At 36.3% G+C, this 12246-nt stretch overlaps 3 protein-coding genes across 3 annotated transcripts in view; 2 read left to right on the top strand and 1 right to left on the bottom strand.

Moving 5' to 3' along the window:
* The window catches only part of LOC129790342 (clavesin-2-like), an 891203-nt gene that overhangs the window by 706734 nt on the left and 172223 nt on the right, over window positions 1-12246 (bottom strand). The window lies entirely within an intron of this gene.
* On the top strand, window positions 31-1885 carry LOC129790249 (probable 26S proteasome non-ATPase regulatory subunit 3). The gene is made up of 2 exons (XM_055827680.1): window positions 31-1243; window positions 1313-1885. Exons 1-2 carry the CDS (start codon window positions 263-265, stop codon window positions 1817-1819), a joined length of 1488 nt encoding a protein of 495 aa, XP_055683655.1. The 5' UTR covers window positions 31-262; the 3' UTR covers window positions 1820-1885.
* On the top strand, window positions 2062-8971 carry LOC129790179 (uncharacterized). Its single transcript, XM_055827553.1, has 3 exons — window positions 2062-3006; window positions 4121-4639; window positions 7686-8971. The coding sequence occupies exons 1-3, from the start codon at window positions 2377-2379 to the stop codon at window positions 8763-8765; spliced, it is 2229 nt and encodes a 742-aa protein (XP_055683528.1). The 5' UTR covers window positions 2062-2376; the 3' UTR covers window positions 8766-8971.

Here is a 12246-nt window from a genome sequence, read left to right on the forward strand (position 1 = left end):
GCATGTCAATACTTTCTTCTTCTTTGTTTTGCTTTCAATCACACAAAAACGGAGGAAAATCACAAGAAAAGTTCCTTTGTGTCGTGGGATATATCTTACGGCCCTTTTTCTCCATGGGGTATTTCCTCGGAAATTTTCCTAACTTTGTGATTGTCACACATGACATTGCGCCAACTTCACTCCGCAATTACTTGCAGTTTTTCCAACTTTAGAATTTCTTCAAAATAAAGAATAATTTTTTGAGTGTTTTGTGCCCCAAAAAATGGTGCAGCCAGCCGTAGAAGCAGCCGTGGTGCAGGATGTGGAGATGGAGAATGCAGAATCACCACCGGATCCGGAGAAATTGAAGATGGAAGCTGATGTTTTGTCCGTGCTGGAGCTTCGGGAGCATGCTAAGCAAATTGAGAAGGCAGTCTCCAGCAAGGAGCCCCGTTTCATTCTACGTGTGCTCCGAGCTCTACCCAATACGCGTCAGAAGACAACCCCAGTAGTCATGAGAACCCTGGCAACGCAACTCTATCCCGCGGGGCAGGACAGGAATGCTATCCTTGTGTTTGTGGAGGAACTCCCACCGGGAACAACAGAACCCGAAGTTCCACGCGCACGAGCTGCCACAAAGCCTCCCATTCCGGAAGTGGATGCTTACTACCACTTGCTCGTGTTGGTGCGTCTTCTGGATGCGAGAAATCTCGAAAAGGCATCAGAGTGCTCCGAAGCTCTCATGAATAAGATTGTCACGCAAAATCGCCGCACACTTGATCTGCTGGCAGCCAAGGCATACTTCTACCACTCCCGTGTGGCTGAGCTGACCAACAAGCTGGACAGCATCCGTGGCTTTTTGCATGCTCGCCTTCGCACTGCAACGCTACGGAATGACTTTGAGGGTCAGGCTGTTATCATCAATTGTCTCCTGAGAAACTACCTTCACTACTCCCTCTACGATCAAGCAGACAAGCTGGTGAATAAGTCTGTTTTCCCCGAATCAGCAAGTAACAATGAATGGGCGAGATTCCTGTACTACCTTGGCCGGATTAAGGGAGCTAAGCTTGAGTACAGTCAGGCACACAAAAATCTCGTTATGGCATTGCGGAAGGCGCCCCAGAATGCCGCTATTGGTTTCCGTCAGACCGTGCAGAAGCTCATCATTGTGGTGGAGCTCCTGCTTGGTGATATTCCGGAGCGTCAAATTTTCCGTCAAGCCGCTCTACGTCCATCATTAGCTCCCTATTTCCAGCTCACTCAAGTAAGGTTTTGAACAAAATCCTTGAATTTCAAGGAAACAAAAATATTAATTTAATCTTTTCCCGCATAGGCTGTACGTCTGGGTAATCTGAAGCGATTCAGTGAGGTGTTGGAGCACTTTGGACCGAAATTCCAACAAGACTACACCTACACCCTTATTATAAGGCTCCGCCACAATGTCATCAAAGCAGCAATTCGATCAATTGGGCTCTCCTATTCACGCATCTCCCCGCGCGATATTGCCAAGAAGTTGGGGCTCGATGCGTCTGAAGATGCGGAATTTATTGTAGCCAAGGCCATTCGGGATGGTGTAATTGAGGCCACTCTTGATCCGGAGAAGGGCTTCATGCGTAGCAAAGACAGCACCGATATCTACAGCACGCGTGAGCCTCAATTGGCCTTCCACCAGCGTATCTCTTTCTGCTTGGATTTGCACAATCAGAGTGTTAAGGCAATGCGTTACCCACCAAAATCCTACGGAAAGGACCTCGAGAGTGCCGAGGAGAGACGCGAGCGTGAACAGCAAGACTTAGAACTTGCCAAGGAGATGGCTGAGGAAGATGATGATGGATTTTAAAGCTCTGTGGCGCATCTCAATAATCTTTGTATTTCAGAATTGATTAAAAATATTTTTTTCGCAAAAGATTCTTGTTTTTTTGGAATTTGTTTTTAACTTGGGAAATTTTGAGCATAAATTTTAAAAATTGAGCATAAAAATGTTTTGTACCACACCTCCGCATGGGTTTTTCTTCTCGCTCTCTCCATTGTACTAAATGTATCTTGCATCCCATTCAGTTTGGGGAAAACCGGATTCATGGAATGACATAGTCTTGGTTGCAAAAAATCTGTAATTTTTCATATTTGCGTGGAAAAATGGAATTTTCATGGGAAAATGTTTAGAAGTGTGTGAAAAGGGGGAAAATTAAATTTGGGACATTCTAACCTCCAAAAAGGGTTGACAGTTTGCGTTTTTTTCTGACGGTTGTATTGTTGCAAAGAAGAAGAAGCTGAAAAATTATACATGAATTTAGGTAAAAATTGTGTTTGAGGACAATTTCTGTGTACGTGGATACTGTGCAAAGTGAATGGGAATATCGCTTCATCGTGAAACCAATCAATGAGTGCTGGGGAATAATGATTTGTAAGGATTCGGTCGTCTCGTGGTTCAAGGAGCTAGAAAGTTACAAACGAATTGACACAATGTGCACCCTGCTGAATATGTGCCTTCCATTTGAACTGCGGTTCCTCGGGACGTGCTTAGAGGAGCTAGGGAGGCGGGATTCGCAGGAGCTCCGTGGTATTGAGCTACGGGTAAACAATCCCACGGAGCTGGCGGCGGACATTGCCTCCTGTCAATCGGGCGAGCCCACCGACATGAAGATCCGCCGGAAAATGGCACTCTACCTCGCCCTCATCCGCGTCTGCAGCCGCCCTTGCGTCAATGAGCTCTTCCGCACCCTCGATGCGTGGGGTGAGCGGGACCTTAGCAAGTTCAATGATGGGGACCCACTGCAGGAGCTCCTACTTGTCTACACGATGGCCACCAACCATCCCGTCTTCTCGTTTGAGCAGCGCATGAAGTGTGCTGAGATTTTCACGAAAATCAAAGAAAGTCGCCCCGCATCTCAACCCGCCGCCACAGTGCAACACCACATCTCGCCGCAGCAGCCACTCCTGACCAACTCCACGCCCTCGCCGCCGGGCATTCACACTATGCACCACCATCAGCTCATGCAATCCCAGATCCCACTGCAATTCACCCAGGTAAGCTCTCAAAGCAAATTCCATAATTCACATTTTATGTTTTCTAATCATCCAGCATCCCATAATCCTTATTAAGAAATTTATGAAAAAAAAAATTATAAAGACTTTTCCTTCAAACAAAGGCACGCGTTCCATCCGGAAAGCTTCTTTTATTCCCCTCGTGTCCCCCTCTTGATAAAATTGTTTTCTACAATGGATCACTCATTTGTGCGTTTCATGAGAAGAAAACAACTCAAAGCATTTCCTTTATCTTCTTTTTCTATCAGGAATTTAACATAAAGGATTCAAACTTGTGAATATTCATTACCAAAGAAATACTTTCAGTTAAATAAAAAAAATATTCTGCTTGTGGTATGATAATTATTATTTTTTACTTCTAGATTTCCTTTGTATCCAAACAATCATATTTGATCGACGTAATTGCAAAAACTACAGTCATCAAAATTCAATAAAAGAAACCTTGATGGTTCTCTTCTCAATATCTCTCGTTCGGAATTATTGGAGGGATTTTGTTTGAAAATGAGAGGAGATTTTTTAAAATTATTTTTAAGATAAAAATCTCAATGAATTTACTACAAAAACTCTTAACTGTTGATTTACATGGTAACAAATATTTCGTTAGAGTCATTAAAAGGCATATTTAAATACCTAATTATTTTGAAAATTTTTAGAGAGCAGGATTTATGACTTTTAGTAGTTTCACATTCGACGTTTTGAAGACTTTTTTCCCTCTTCATCAGGTCTACAAAATTTGTTAAAAATTCTGAAAAATTAAGTTTTTCTTTATTTATTATTATTTTCTTTATTATTTTAAAACAAAATAAGTGCGAATGCTTGACATTTTATAGAATTTCTAAATTGAGGGTAATTTGTGAATCATTTTTAATTAATTAGCCTATTTGTGGTTGATTACTCTCATAAATGACTTCTACTGATGATAGATTCCTCTATTCTTTTATGATGCCTTGCATTACTTTTTTTAATACTACTTTAAAAAAAACTACTTAAATGAAGCTTTATGCGTCTAATAAGGATTTTAGAACTTCTAAAAAAATTTTCTTTTAAATGTTTTCTTAAAAAAATAAAATGTCTTTTGTTGAATTTTTAATTGCAGATGATACCGGGTGGTGATCCACAACTTGCTACACAAATTATGGATCCAACAATGATGCAACTGCCGCCCGGTATGACGATCCAGCAGCACGATTTCACCGTAGGGCCGCCACCAACTACCGTACCGTGGACAATGCGACATGGTGCGAATCTTGCGACGCCAGCAGCTATGCAGCAGCAACCGACGTCGCTGGACACGATCTCCCTGCACACAACTCAGCCGACACAGTCGACGTCGCCACTTTTGAGTCAGCCGTCATCCCCAACGCAAAGTCGGAGTACGAGTCCAACGCGGAGTGGGCCGGGTAGTAGCGGGAGTGGCATTGGGACCAATTTGCAGCAACCACAGGGTCATATGCGGGCGGGGAATCAGCAGCAGGGGCAGCAGCAACGAAGAGTAAGCCGGCGTCCGTCGGTGGAGACAACCCCACCACCACCGATGCCAGCACCACCTAACTATGTGAACCTCCTGGGTAGTGACATTCTTGTTCAGCAGCAGAATCACAAGAATTTCGAAGAAGTAAGTGACTGATTGAGAATATTTTTGCCCTTTCGCCCCTCACCCTCTGTTAGATACAAATGGACGCATTTTGAGAGAATTACTCCCAAATAAGAGACTTGACGAAAGTGAAAGTTTTGATTGAAAAAAAAAATGAATAAAATATGAAACTTTATCCCCATATAGCTTAGTTTTTCAAGGAATTTATATTTTAAAGAGGATTTAGAAGAAGAGAAGTTGAAGAGATAATTATGCATTTTTTTTTTAAATTAAATTTTCATCTCACATGTAAAGAATTGGCTCTAAACAAATTATTATGCTAATTGAAACAGATTTAAGGGTTCCTGATGTAGTAATGGGAGATTAAATTAAAATATAAATAAAAGAAAAAATCTGTTTCAATTCAATTTATTGGCAAATCATCATACTAATTGGTTTGAATGGAGAAGAATTTAAGATATTGGTAACTACAGCATGTTTCAGTGACAATATAGTAGTTAGGTCAACTCACGGCAAAAGACTGCAGGCAGTGCTAGAAAGCTGAAAATTGGCATAAATGTTCCTTAGGGCATATAAAGGAAGGAAAATGAGTGCGGTTTGGTTTCGTCCGCTAAAAAGCATATGGCGGCCAATTTTCAAAATGGCGTCCTTTTGAGCTATAATGTAATCTAAAGTTTGTCGTAGGTGGCTGAAATTTTAGTATGTTATAGCTGGCATCAAGACCTTTCCAACGATAGGTCATTTGACCTTTGTACGTTAAGCTAGAACCGGAGATATTGAGCATTCTAAAGAAAAACCTAAAAATGGCTCATATCTCAGGTTCTAGGGTAACCTAGAAAGGTCAAATGACCTATCGTTGGAAAGGTCTTGATGCCAGCTATAACATACTAAAATTTCAGCCACCTACGACAAACTTTAGATTACATTATAGCTCAAAAGGACGCCATTTTGAAAATTGGCCGCCATATGCTTTTTAGCGGACGAAACCAAACCGCACTCATTTTCCTTCCTTTATATGCCCTAAGGAACATTTATGCCAATTTTCAGCTTTCTAGCACTGCCTGCAGTCTTTTGCCGTGAGTTGACCTAACTATAGAGACCTATATAAACTTACTTTAGTAACTTCTTATTACTTTTCAATCCACACATCCTTTCACAAATACTCAAGTTATGATTTATGATGGAAAATTTACATAATTAATTTAACTCCTCCGCGAATTTACGCTCTGTTAAAATGAAAATGAGGTTTATAGGTGAACCATTTGCCGCCTGTCTCAAGTCTGTTGCAAGCATAAAAGCAAAGATGCAATAAGATGATTACTTAAAACTCTTACATTGCACTACTACTTATTATTTTTTCAAGGGTGCGTAGCCAGGGAGGGTATTTAGGTGTCTAAACATCCCCTAAAAATTTCATTTCTTGCTTATAATTACATTGAAAAAAAAATAGAAAAGAATTTTCAATGTATTATGAAAAATATTAAACTTTAGGAGAAACGTCAAACGTTTGAAATAAAAAGCCAATTGTTAGAGAAGAAACGTAAATTCTCCACAATCATTAAAACAATTTAATACCTTAAAACTAACAATAAGCGTTAGAACAGAAACGTGAAAGGTGTAGTAAAAAAAACGTCAAATTTTGAAAAGAAACGTCAAACGTTAAAAAATCAAGCTTCAGAAGAGAAGTGTCAGAAATTAAAATCTTCTTTTTCTATTTTGTTTTTTTTTTCTCGGACCAGACGTTATTCTGACATCCACACAGCTTGCACATTAAAATCAAAGTAAAGTGTTACAAAAAAATGTCAAAGTTAGAAAAGAAATGTCAGATATTTCAAAGAATCGTTAAACGCTAAAAATTACCGTCAAACGTTTCATAAAAAAATCGTCAAAAGTTTGTAAAAAATTATTAATTTTATTAAGTTTGTAGCGCCCGACTCACTATCCAGCGAATATTAACCTGCTCATAGAGTGAGTATCCTTAGATTGGCGTATCCTTGGCAACGGCTTCTGCCTCTAGGTTACAAACCCTCAAATAGGTGAGAGAGAATACGAGAATTCTCAAGAGAATGTAGGAGAGCACTGAGAGAGTAATTAGATGAGAGAACGGCAAAGAGTGCTGATGAGTGTAGAATGGCAAAGAGTGCTGATGTGTGTAGAGAGAGTTAGTTGAAGCTCAGCCTTGTGCGGGAATGGCTGTGCGTGTAAAGTGCTCTGTAGTTTAGTTTGAGGACTACGAGGGTTGAGGTTACTAGAGGAGTTGACCAAAGCCCTGTGGCGCCCCCCTACTCAGGGCGTTACAAGTTGTTTTTCAATTATTTTCTACATCTTTTAAATCATAAAAACAATATCATGAAAATGCTCCCTTGTAGAAATCTGGCTACGCCCCTGCATTTTTCAACCCCTAAATTCGCTTCTTCTTTTTTCCCACCAATATGTATAACAATTTGGGAATTTCCCATTACTCTACATACATTAAGCGTTGCATTTTATTCATCAGAAAAAATAGTTATTATGTGAATTATATATTTTTATGGGGAATAAAGTGCCAATTAGATACATATATAGACAAACTTTCCTTTTGAGAATTCTCTAATGCAATTTTACGCACATTTTTTAAATAAATAAATAAATTAGGTTTTATTATAGTTTTATTCTCTCTATTACACCAGTTCCAAAAGATTTAATCTTAATGTCTTATACAGAAATAGTTGGAGAAAAGTTTCGTAAAATGTGGTAATATTTTTTTTTTGGATAAAAATATCATAATTGTTTGAAATTTTATTTATCTCCTCGTGTAAATTCTTGGATGTTTATTTATTTTTTTTTTGAAATTAGTGTTTTGTTCGTTGAATTTATTTTCAATATTTGATGTAAGGAAAAGTAAAAACAACAACAACAACAGAGAAAAGATGTCGTTTGTATAATTTTCTCTGTATGACTGTGAATTTGTAGGCTTTTGGTGGAATTTGAGAGAGAGAGAGAGAAAAAGTAAAATGAGTAAAATTGGGAAGAAGGAAAAGGAGATGATGAAAAAAGTTGACGTGGTGAATCACGTTCGCCGTTTCAGATGATGCTGAATGTGGATGGTGCACTGAACCAATTGCAGACCATTTGCCGGAATGGGTATACCCGGCCGGCGCACACAATTCCGCGTCAGCCAACAAAGGGGTCTGGTGGCAATTATTCTCATCAGCAAGCACAAAGTACTACGCACCAGAATCACCATCAGTCAAGTAACTTTTCATCAAATCTGCCCGGATTGACGTATGCGCTCAATAATATGGCATTTGATAATGTTCATCATCAGGTTAAGTCGGGTGGTAGTGATTCCGGGAGTTCGGTGGGATCGGCTGGTGATGATTTATCACCACCGGATACACCATCGGCCATGCCGGCCGTGGCAACAACGTCACGTCTCCATCCGGATAAATTGCACATTTACACGCCGCCCGCTGCAATTGCTAGCCCCGCGCAAACGGCTACGTATGGTGGTGCCGGTGTGGCGGAACTGTGTGCTCCAGCGGGGGCTTTTGGGAATGGGGCAGCTGCTAGTGGGGCCGTGAGTGGGGGTACGGTGAGCAGTAGTGGCGGCAATATGGTGCTCATGACACAACCACAATTTCAAACAACGTACCCCGCATTTCGGCAGCCGCCACCCCTAATGGCGCCACAGCAGATTACATCACCCACAACAATTGCCACAACCACAACTTTCCGGCATCCGTATCAATTGCAACCCAACGGGGAGTTTCTCTATCCGTACACACCAACGGCACAGATAGCACTACTCAATCCGCCGAGTAATGTTGTAAATCAAGCTCCACCACCAATGAGATCATCCCCATCGCTGCAGCAGCAGCAGCAACAGCAACCGCCGCAACAGCAGCAGCATTTCATACAGACGTACCCAAATACAAAGATGGTTCTTTCATGCTTCAACTGCGGGTCCCAGTTGCATACTGGACGCGATTGTCAGGAATCATCTATGGAGGATGCCACACGTGGAGCTATTTATAAGCTAGACTACAACACAAGCACAACATCTGCCACGCAAACCTCCGCTGTGGACAGTGTAACAAATGCCACGGCCAATGCAAGCAACCAAGATGTTGCCACTGCCCCATCAGTTGCAACCATGAACAAATGATTGAGTGCTTCGTATCTCTAAGAAGATTCAGCATAATCAATACCTAATACATACCTAGACCCTCCAACCCCCACATCATTGCTTCCTTCTACAGTTTATTATTTTTTTTTCCTTTATGTTGTCCCCGCTGTTTAGCAGAGAAAAATTCAAATCTGCATTTCCGTGTGCCATTATGATTTATTGATTAAAGCAAAAAAAAAACAAAACCAGATAAAATATCTCCGCATGTTGGTAAAAAAAAGCTCTTATTAGCAAAAATTTACCAATCAACAGCAAAAGTAAAAAAAAAAATGAAGATGAAACCTTCAACAAGACCATTTAACGTGTGACAACGCCTCACCGATGGATTTTTCATTCCACACCATGCACCTTAATACCTAATTTCATTTTTATTTTTCATTTACCATAGATTGATTATAAAAACAAATTGATAACAAAAAAAAAGAACCTTCTGTAGATTCTGTGTTACACTAGGCAACAAAAATATTTTGGAGTCATTCCGTCGCAAATAGGGGGTATTTCTCGCAAATTTTGTGGGAAGTGATTTTAAAAGAAAAACATAATTCATAGTCATACTAAAAGAGAAATTTAATACACAAAAGACACTTTCTTCTATGATAAAGTTTAGAAAAATATAATTTAGTATGAAACCAGTTTCATGTCCAGTTTAAAAGATTTATTTACGTATTTTCTTTTGAACCAAGAAAAAAAAAGATTCTAAAATGGTGATTTTGGATACTTTTGTAAATTACAATAATGCATAAAATGTGTAAAAAAAAATTGATAAAATATAATTGGTCAATGTGCGTTACAGAATTACCATTTTTACGAAATTTTACCCACAAAACTACCAAGTGGTAAATATTAAAAAAAAAAGTTTGATATAAAAAATTAAATTTCTTTTAAGCAGAAAAAATAAAAATAAATTTTATTATATGTTGCCTAGTGTAGGTTATTTCTCTTTTTTTTTAATTTTTCTTTCCGTATACATATCTGTACCTAATAGAATTAAAAGAAAAAAGAAAATTAAAATGTATTCCGTTACCCATGAAGAATTCTCATACTCTCACAATTTGATTTTTTCTTGGAATTATTTTGCATGCTGTCTTTTTGTTTGATTTTAGAGAGAAAGAAATAAAAAAAAAATTAAGGAAAAGAAATGTCGATAAAACCCAGCAGAAAATGCAAAATGATCATAAAGTAGAGAGTAAATAAAAGAACATAGAAAGGGAAGGTTGAAGATATGTTTTTGGAATAAAACAACAACAAAAAATATTTAAAATGTAAAAAGTTAGTAGACATTAAACAGACCTACAGCGTAATTTAGAATACTACATTTAGAAGAAGAAAAAAAAATACAATGAGAAGAGGGACTATCTCTTAATAATAAGAATTATTTCATAAATGCCCATACTTAGGCTCCATATAATTTAAAAGAAAAAGATACTAACTTCATGCAAATTCTTTGTAATTACGCAGAAATGTAGTTTATAGAGCAGCAAAAAAGGCAAAGATTGATGTCACAATTTTTGACACACAAAATCCAAAATTTGAAATTTACAAAATGAATTTTTTTTAGAAATAACTTTTAATATAGCGAAAAAAACAAAGGATAAAGTTTAGTATTAAATCCAAGATGAGAAAATAACAAGAATTCTTCTTTCACGTGAAAATTTTTATCTTCTTTTCTTTTGCGCATACTCTTTCACCAATAAAATAATGTTAACAACATTAAAAAAAAAACTTTTAAAGGATTATTGAAATAACTAAAGTGTGTTCAAAAAACTTCAAAATTAACAAATTTTGCATGTCAATGTTACAATGAAACATGTAACAGGTTTTTTTTTCAACATTTTTCCTTTTCTCTTTTTTATTTTCAGAACAAAAAATCCAAATCTAAATTGAAAACTAAAGAAAAAACATAAATTTCGTGTTTTTTGTATAATTTTTTTCTAAGCACATTTGTATTTTTCTTTTTCGTAGAGCAATCAAATTAATTGTAGTGTATTGTAGGTAATATCATAACGATACAAAACAAAGAAAGATAATGCCGTATTTATTGTGTAACAAAGAATTTTGTGGTCAGAATAATTTACAGTGACGAGAAAAAAACTTTCATATTAGCCTCAATAAAAAAAATGTTATTTTTTCTGTCCCAAAATATATCAGACAATTTTTTTTCATATAATGGAGAGATTATGATAAATTAAAAACTACAAAAAAAACAAGAATTAATAATCAGTTAGACGTGTAATACAAAAAAAATGTACCCAAAAGACTATGATTTTAGTGTTTCTTCTTTCTTTTATAAAAACAAAAAAAAATACAAAAAATGATTACTATTAAAAAAGTAATATTAAATAATAATTAAAGAAATGAGAAAAATACTGTAACTTAATCCTAAAACTAAATGTAATATCCTCATTAATCAATTAACTGAAAGAAGAAAAAAGTGAAAAAAAAATCAATGTAAATATTTTAATATTAGGCAAACATGAGAAAGAAAACTAATGTTTAAGTAAAGAAAATAACGTGAGTGTGAATCGGTGAAAAAAAAAACAAAACAAAAAGTAGCTTTTAAAAGAAGAAAAAATTCAAAAAAGTCATATTAAAAAGATTTAAAAAAAAAGTGAATATAGAAATAAGATAGAAGGAAAGTTTTTTGAAATGGAAAAAAGTAGAGTGTAAAAAGATTTTAAAAAAAATAGTAAAGTGTAATTTGAATGAGATCAAATTCTACGAATTAATGTATAAAAAAAAATGATACACACAACACATATTTATGACGGTGATTTGTTCTTATTTCGGGGTTTTAAAACACTTATAAATATGATTAAAAATTTAAATTAAAAATAAAAGAATGTAAAAAATCAATTAGAACTATGAATGTTATATACATTATGAAGATATATGAGATAAAAAAGGATTAAAAATACAATAAAAAAGGTTCTGTAACACACAAATCATGTTTTTTTTTTATTTCCTTTTCTTCGAGTGTTAACCCTTTGAGGCCTGAAGGAGGGTGTTTCAATGAGTAAAATTTTATGATTTTTGAATTAACCGTGTTTTTACAACAAATTAACAGACTATAGTCAATTTAATAAATATTAAGCTTTGTAAAAATAAGCAACACTTTGAAATATTGACGTTAAAAATTTATTGTTTTAAAAAAAGAAAAAAAAAATGCAAATCTTAAGGGAATGTTCTAATAACAAAAATATTATCTTCTTTCTGGTAAGTAATGACTTATTAAATATAAAATTATCTGACTTCTCGTGACTTTTAATTTATATTATAAAAGCTGCAAATTATTGCTTTAAAAAATAATTTAATTTGTCTGAAACACATAATGATTTGATTTACCTTACATTTTGTTTTCAGTGAATTCTCCTGATAAGCGAGCAGACAGGACAGGAAGTTGATTGAGAAGTTTCAATGTTATGAGCCGATTATGAACAGAGGCATAGTCAGGGGAAAATCG

Source organism: Lutzomyia longipalpis, chromosome 2 (assembly GCF_024334085.1).
Source record: "Lutzomyia longipalpis isolate SR_M1_2022 chromosome 2, ASM2433408v1".
Lineage (NCBI taxonomy): Eukaryota > Metazoa > Arthropoda > Insecta > Diptera > Psychodidae > Lutzomyia > Lutzomyia longipalpis.

Coding starts and splice junctions, on each gene's coding strand:
- LOC129790249 (XM_055827680.1), top strand. CDS start 263: ATGGTGCAGCCAGCCGTAGAAGCAGCCGTGGTGCAGGATGTGGAGATG. Junction 1,244..1,312: donor CCTATTTCCAGCTCACTCAA/GTAAGGTTTTGA, acceptor TTTCCCGCATAG/GCTGTACGTCTGGGTAATCT.
- LOC129790179 (XM_055827553.1), top strand. CDS start 2,377: ATGATTTGTAAGGATTCGGTCGTCTCGTGGTTCAAGGAGCTAGAAAGT. Junction 3,007..4,120: donor TCCCACTGCAATTCACCCAG/GTAAGCTCTCAA, acceptor TTTTAATTGCAG/ATGATACCGGGTGGTGATCC. Junction 4,640..7,685: donor ATCACAAGAATTTCGAAGAA/GTAAGTGACTGA, acceptor TCGCCGTTTCAG/ATGATGCTGAATGTGGATGG.